Source organism: Lutjanus erythropterus, chromosome 3 (genome assembly GCF_056507025.1).
Source record: "Lutjanus erythropterus isolate fLutEry1 chromosome 3, fLutEry1.hap2, whole genome shotgun sequence".
In the NCBI taxonomy this organism is placed as follows: Eukaryota; Metazoa; Chordata; class Actinopteri; order Lutjaniformes; family Lutjanidae; genus Lutjanus; species Lutjanus erythropterus.
The window spans coordinates 36,173,974-36,180,684 of NC_139319.1; the positions used below are offsets into that span (position 1 = coordinate 36,173,974).

Sequence of the window (6,711 nt, forward strand, 5' to 3'; positions counted from 1 at the left end):
GCACCTGTTTCCACAATGACTCTCTTTGTTCAGTGAGTCAGTATTTGCATTCCCACTCAGTATTTCTGTCCTGAGCTGTGAGTGTTCCTGTTACTAGGTGACAGGAGTTAGACAGACTTCACGTAATGCTGTGTCGAACGCCTCCGGGGCAAAGATTAGTCAACCATTTGGGTGTGTCTTGTTTGAAAAACCTCTTCAGGCAAACCCCAGGGTGATTCCCTTTATTTGGTCAGACAACCTTCACTTTTCTCCAAGTTCTCTCGCTTTGTTTTGAGTTCTGAGATCATGAAGTTCTTTTCTCTAAACTTTAATGCTTTACACACTGGAGCTGTTAACCATTGTTCACCCTTTCCTGACAGCAGCCCAGTTACGTAACACAGATTTCCGCAACTCCACATCCCACCTCCCAGAATGTAATGCCGTTTCCATGACAACTGCGTAAACAGAGTGATGTTACTGAAAAAGACCTCGGAAAGACCAGTAAAGTCACACAACAACACGAACCTATGTTCACCAGCAGTTTTATTTTTCAGACAGGTCACACACGCACACAAACACACATACACAATGGGCATTTCTTCTTGTTTGCAAACAGTGTTTCGTACTTAAACTTTAACACGGGCTTCACTTTCAACAGTCTCCGCTTTCTTCAGTACACTTTCACTCATCTCGTGTAACAGCTTTTATTGGTCAAACTGTGTGTGCGTGTGTGCATGTGTGTGTCTGAGAACAGCTTGTCCTGCCAGCTGGATGTCTTAGCTGGAAGTGCGCACCGTGGTGGTTGTGACTGTGGTCTTTGAGCCCCCTGTTAAAATGAAGGGAAAAACGATGATGCCAGTGCTTCATGCTTATATTAACTGACTGCACTGTTGTTATGTAATGTCTTGTTGAGACAGACGTCACTTACCTGTACTGAGGGTTCTTCAGTGAGACAGAGGGAAGAGAAAAGTAGAGAGAAACAATTAGTGACATGAATGATTTTCTTATAAAAATGAGTACGTTTTGGTCTAAATGGTCTCATAAATCCATGCTCCTGTATCACTGTGTCTACCTGGCATCCTCTGTCTCCAGCAGGCTCCTGTAGGTTGCGATCTCATGCTCCAGCCTGGTCTTGATGTCCAACAACATCTTGTAGTCCTGGCCCTGCTGTTCGATGCTTGCGCGTACATTGGCGAGTTCTGCCTCGAGCATGTTGATTGTGTTCTGGAAGCCGGCTAGCATGGCGCTGTAACGAGCCTCTGTCTCCGCCAACGTGTTCTCTAGAGCCCCTTTCTGTTAGAGAGAAGAAAGAGACGAGGAGCTGAGTTTATGCACACAGGTTGCCACACATAGGCTGGGTTGCAAGGATTCATTTTTTTCATTTTATTTTTAACCTGATTAAATCACGGTTTAGGTTTAAACTGTGTTGCTCAAAACTTTTAAACTAGCTTAAAACAAAATTTTAAACTTCAGGTTAGTTTTTACTCTAAACTTTCAGATTAAATTTAATGCTGCTGCACCAAAACTTTAAACTCCATCTTAAACTGGGATACAGCATTGAATTTCAACATATCTGAGGAGTTTTACATTTTAAAGTGGCTGCAATTTCGGGATGGACTGAACAAAATATATAAGTTCCTTGAATAATATTAAAGGACAAACTCAACCCAGATGACATTTATGGTGAGTTTTCTTCCCTTCCCTTCACAGGTCATAATTTGGCCAACAAATTTTTCTCGAAGGAGAAATTACAGTGTACACAAAAGCATACCTGTGTCTGTGTAGCATTTTCCTTTCAGTGTAAAGGAGTAATTAGCTGAGCTGTATGTATAAAGTTTTGATTGCTCTAGCATTGTTACACAGACGCAATGTGCTGCTCTTGCAGGAGTGTTAAATGATACACTCCAGCTGGGCACCGATAATTCATGGGACTTTTGGGTCATCCAGTTCTGCATTCCTTCAGCTTTCTTCAAGCTCTTTTATGTCTTCCAGAATTTGAGCAGATGTCTGTGAAATGTTTTCTTCAGCAGGATCCCTCCCCTCCCTTCTTCCACTGCCTCCATCACACTTATCTTTCTCTCCCTCCCTTCCCTCTTTCAATAAAGCCCCAGTCTCCTACCCTCCCTTCTGCTCTTTCGCCCTCTATCACTGCCTGTTTCTCCATTTCCCCTGACAAGACAACGATCCGGGGATTTTGCTCATATAAGGCAAGATCAGTGAGATGTGAACAGATTTTTTTCTCACCATGCTGAGCTGAGACTGCAGCTCAATCTCCAGGCCCTGCAGTGTGCGCCGCAGGTCACTGATCTCTGTCTTGGACGTCTGGATTGACTCTGTGCTGACGGCCACTTCCTTGCTCAGGGTTGCCGACTAGAGCAAGAAACAAAGACACAGTTGTGAGACAGAAGCCTTCAAGATTACTCGTCTTAGTTTCACAGAAGATTATGTTTAATTACAGGTTAGACTCTTGAGGGAGTAAACCCAGTCATTTGCAACGTGTGGGATATGCCTTTGTTTATGGAAAAAACTTTTCACCTTTTCCGAAAACCAGGCCTCCTGGTCGCGACGATGTCTGTCAGTGATGGCTTCATACTGGGCGCGGATCTCCTCCAGGACTTTGTTGAGGTCTTGCTGGGGTGCGGCATCAACCTCCACGTTGACTGTGCCAGTGAGCTGAGAGCGCAGTGCTGCCAGCTCCTAGACAACCAAGGGGGGAAAAAAGTCAGCATTAAGATCTTTAAGAAGTCAGGATTAAGATCTAGTTGCAGAGTCTCTAACAGTTCTACAGGTGTGATGAAGCAAGCTTCCTGTCGCCATAACGAGCAGTTGTCATTGTAGCTAGAAGATGTGCATCATCACCTCTGCATGATTCTTCTTGAGGTAGGCCAGCTCATCCTGCAGGCCCTCAATCTGCATCTCCAGGTCAGCCTTCGTCAAGGTGGTCTGGTCCAGCAGGCGGCGAAGGTTGGCGATGTCAGCCTCAACTGACTGGCGCATCATCAGCTCATGCTCGAATCTAATCATTTGGATTGCAGAGAACACTGATATGAGACAACTGCAACCCTTAAGACTTAACAAGATACATTATATTAATAAAAGACAGTTAAATGCTTACTTGGTTTTGAAGTCATCTGCAGCCAGTTTGGAGTTATCAATCTGGAGGAGGATGTTGGCATTGCCGATGGTGGCGGCAGCGATCTTTAGAGAGGAACAACAATGGTTAGACAGACAAACAAACATTTAACAGTTAACAGTTAATTGAGCAGTTACATACAGTAGTATAGAATTTGATTTTGATCTTTTTGCTAAATTTACACATCAATTAACTTCCTATGCCAAGCTTCTCAGCTGAATTGCCCATGGAAGGCCCATCACCATGCACTGTATTCCCCTACACACCTGTCAGCCTTTTCACGTTTACTTTGAGCTTTTACAAATCAAACATCATCATTAACTGTCCATGAAAAGACCAAGGATCCAGGAGCACATCTGATCACGCTCACTCTAGTTACAGCTCTACCCTTTTAAAACCCCTCCCTTGGTAATCATTAACTGCACAGTAAACATTTGACTTGTCTGGTGTTTGATCTGTCATGGCTGGTGCATAATATACCTTGTCCTTCAGGTCATTGATAATGGCCCAGTAGTTGCTGTAGTCCCTCTCCGCTGCAGGGCCCTTCTTCTCGTAGTACTCTCTGATCTGAAGCTCCAGCTTGGCGTTGGCCGCCTCCAGAGAGCGGACCTTCTCCAGGTAGGAGGCCAGACGGTCGTTCAGGTTCTGCATGGTGGCCTTCTCGTTCAGGTGCAGACTGCTCTGGTCCAGGGCGCTGGACAGGTCGAACCCACCGCCGACACCCATGCCACCTCCATATCCAGAGGAGACAGTGCGCACGCTGCTAGAGGAGATGCGGGGGCTGGACCTGTAGCTGTATCCTGACACGCTGTGAGCCTTGTGAGGAGCAGCACTTGATGTGTAGCTGCGGCTCTGCCTGATCATGGTAGAACCACTCATCATGCTCGGGGTGAACATTATTGCTGACTGTCTGCTGGTCAAGAAGAGAGTACACGAGGAGAGAGGACGGCTACACAGCTGAAGACTGTAGCAGGACTGTGGGGTTTGATAGAGGGAGGCAGGCTCTTGATATAGTGCTGGACCTGGGCGGGCCTGGCTGGGAGGAGGGAGGTGGAGAGGGAAGGAAGGAGGGAGTTTTCCTTTACTGCTCAGCCACTGGCTTGGCAGAACCTCCATTTGTTTTCCTTTAAGCACCAGGGTTCGGTTTCTTTCCACTCCTGTGAGGAAACTGTTATGGAATGTGTGTGTGTGTATGTGTGTGTTTCTGCTTCTGTGAGGGGCCGGTTGGTCTGAGCGGATCTTTCTCTAGAGTTTGTGCGCATTTATGTATAACAGGTAATCCATATATGATTTCATGAATACCAGACAGTCTAGTCTTGATCTCACCAGTCATTCTGTTTCCTAATGTAAATAAAAAAGGCGTAGAGTTATTGCTTTAGTGTCACGCCAAAAGTCAACATTCACATTAAGCACTTTGCAAATAATATCTTTCATCAGTGCTCTTTTGTTAGAAATCACACATGTAGATAAGATCACATTAAAGTTGAGTTAGTCCAAACAAAACATTTAATTTCACACTACTGCCAAACTGGTTTCATGAACCACTTGTTTGCAAAATAATTATTTGTAGCATCATTAATTTATAGTGCCATGCAGTTACTGTATGAGCAATTAGGGTTTTTAGGCAGACGCAAAAGAGAATAGTAAGTGATAAAAGACAAGTTACACTACAACATTTAGTACTGAATTATATGCCAATTTTATCTACATGGCATTGTGGTAAACCAGATAAAATAAGCCTGTAATTAATAAAGTCATTACTGATTGACAGCCGCATAAAGACTTTGCAGCCTTGAGCCACAAACCTGCATTGTTTCCATATTTTCAGTCAAACCCATGTAAGGGAATTCGTCAGACCCCATTGTTCGGCATATCACACACATCCCCCCTCAGTCCTGTATCCTGTGTGTGTGTGTGTGTGTGTGTGTGTGTGTGTGTATGTGCAGTTCATTTTGTTGGTTTTGGCCTGTGTCACGGGCTGAGCGAGGGATGAGATGGACTGCCTCAAGAGATTCTGTGTGGTTTCTGTTTTCGTGTATGCGGGCAAATGTGTGGGTGGTTGGGTGTGTGCGCGCACATACACAAGCATGTGTTTGTGTGTGTGTGTGTGTGTGTGTGCGTGTGTGTGTGTGTGTCCTTCTTATCTCAGTGTTGGGCTCAGGCCAATTTCTGTGCTCTTATAATGTAACATCTGGTGTCAGCTCGGGGGAGGTTGAGGGAGGGACGAGGGGGTCACCTCCCAGTCAGAGGGAGAAATGAATCATGCTTCTTATGTTCTGTGAATAAACTTATCTGCATTACATAATCTACCCAAATAAATGGGGAGTTGGTTTAAAGATACTTTTAATCCAAACTGTATTCAAAGTATCTGGGCAAATTAGAAGACAGGCAAGATATGAAGTGTAAACCAACAAGCTATTTCACCTTTAAATTTTTGTCTGCAAACCAGAAACACATTTTCCCAACCTTAACTGAACCTTTAATCAGAACCTTGTGAGTCATAATCACAAATGTCTCTGAATACAATACTGAGCCCAGTCAGCCACTTGGAGGACTGTACTGCAGTTTTTAACTTTTAAGTTTGCAGAAAAATCTGCTTATTTAGTTCTTGCTGAGAGTTAAATGAGACTCTCAGACCACTACAGTCTGCAAGGCGAGGATCACAGGAGTAACCGAGCTAGTGCTGCTGCTAGCAAGCTAACCTATGAGCAAGTTTTCAGCCTACTGAACACTGACAGCTGTTACCTTTAACAATGTTATCTCACAGACCACACTCGCTGTTAGTTTGACAATGCTGTTTTATGAGTTTTTATTTTGAAAAAAAATCTATTTGATATATTACCATACAAAGTGACTTTTGAAAAAGATGTTGTAGGCCAGTGATTCTCAAAGTGTGGGCCACAACCCACTGGTGGGCCACAGAGGCTCTGCAGGTGGGCCCAGAAAGGTCATGAAAAATATATAAACAGAACATTTTAAAGTTCAAATCTTACATGTTTGAATTTATGAGAGATTTTCATACTGGATATGTTCAAAGGAGTTTACATTGTTGTAAGTCTTGTTTGTTTTTCTTTAAAATAATCATTTTAATATTTGGAAATAATTGCATCATCCAACTCAAAATTTATCAAAAGTAAATAAAGTCAAAAGAAATGCAGCAGATTAATTAACATGCCTTGCTGCATTTTTTTTTTTTTTTTTTTGTGCAGTTTTACTATCAATCCAAAGACAGTTACATTATAGGCCTCTAAAGTTACCTCCACAGTAGGCTACAACAAACTAGCAAGGCTACTGAAACCTAGCCTTCTGACACCTTCAGTTGTCTTTGGTCCCCTGACCTTATCTTTGTAGGTGGTCCTTTGAGAGTCTCCACACATTCAGCTTCACCCTTAAGATAGCTAGCATAGTTTAGCAGAGTATAAAGACTAGAAACAGGGGGAAACAGCTAAACTGGCTATGTTAAGAGTAAAAAACAAACAAACAAACAAACAAACAAACAAATCTACTTACCTACACCTCTAAAGCTTACAAAACATATCATATTAAAGGTCTTGGTGCCATATTATGGAAACTTCCTATCTTAAGTCTTTTGTTTGGAT

At 43.2% G+C, this 6,711-nt stretch overlaps 1 protein-coding gene across 1 annotated transcript; it reads right to left on the reverse strand.

Annotated features, from left to right (window-relative positions):
• Nucleotides 1-504: 504 nt before the first annotated feature.
• Nucleotides 505-4,101, reverse strand: LOC146330426 (keratin, type I cytoskeletal 19-like). The gene is made up of 8 exons (XM_084715968.1): nucleotides 3,593-4,101; nucleotides 3,095-3,177; nucleotides 2,839-2,995; nucleotides 2,515-2,676; nucleotides 2,224-2,349; nucleotides 1,052-1,272; nucleotides 908-921; nucleotides 505-805 (listed from the first exon to the last, which is right to left on the reverse strand). Exons 1-8 carry the CDS (start codon nucleotides 4,007-4,009, stop codon nucleotides 756-758), a joined length of 1,230 nt encoding a protein of 409 aa, XP_084572094.1. The 5' UTR covers nucleotides 4,010-4,101; the 3' UTR covers nucleotides 505-755.
• Nucleotides 4,102-6,711: the final 2,610 nt, after the last annotated feature.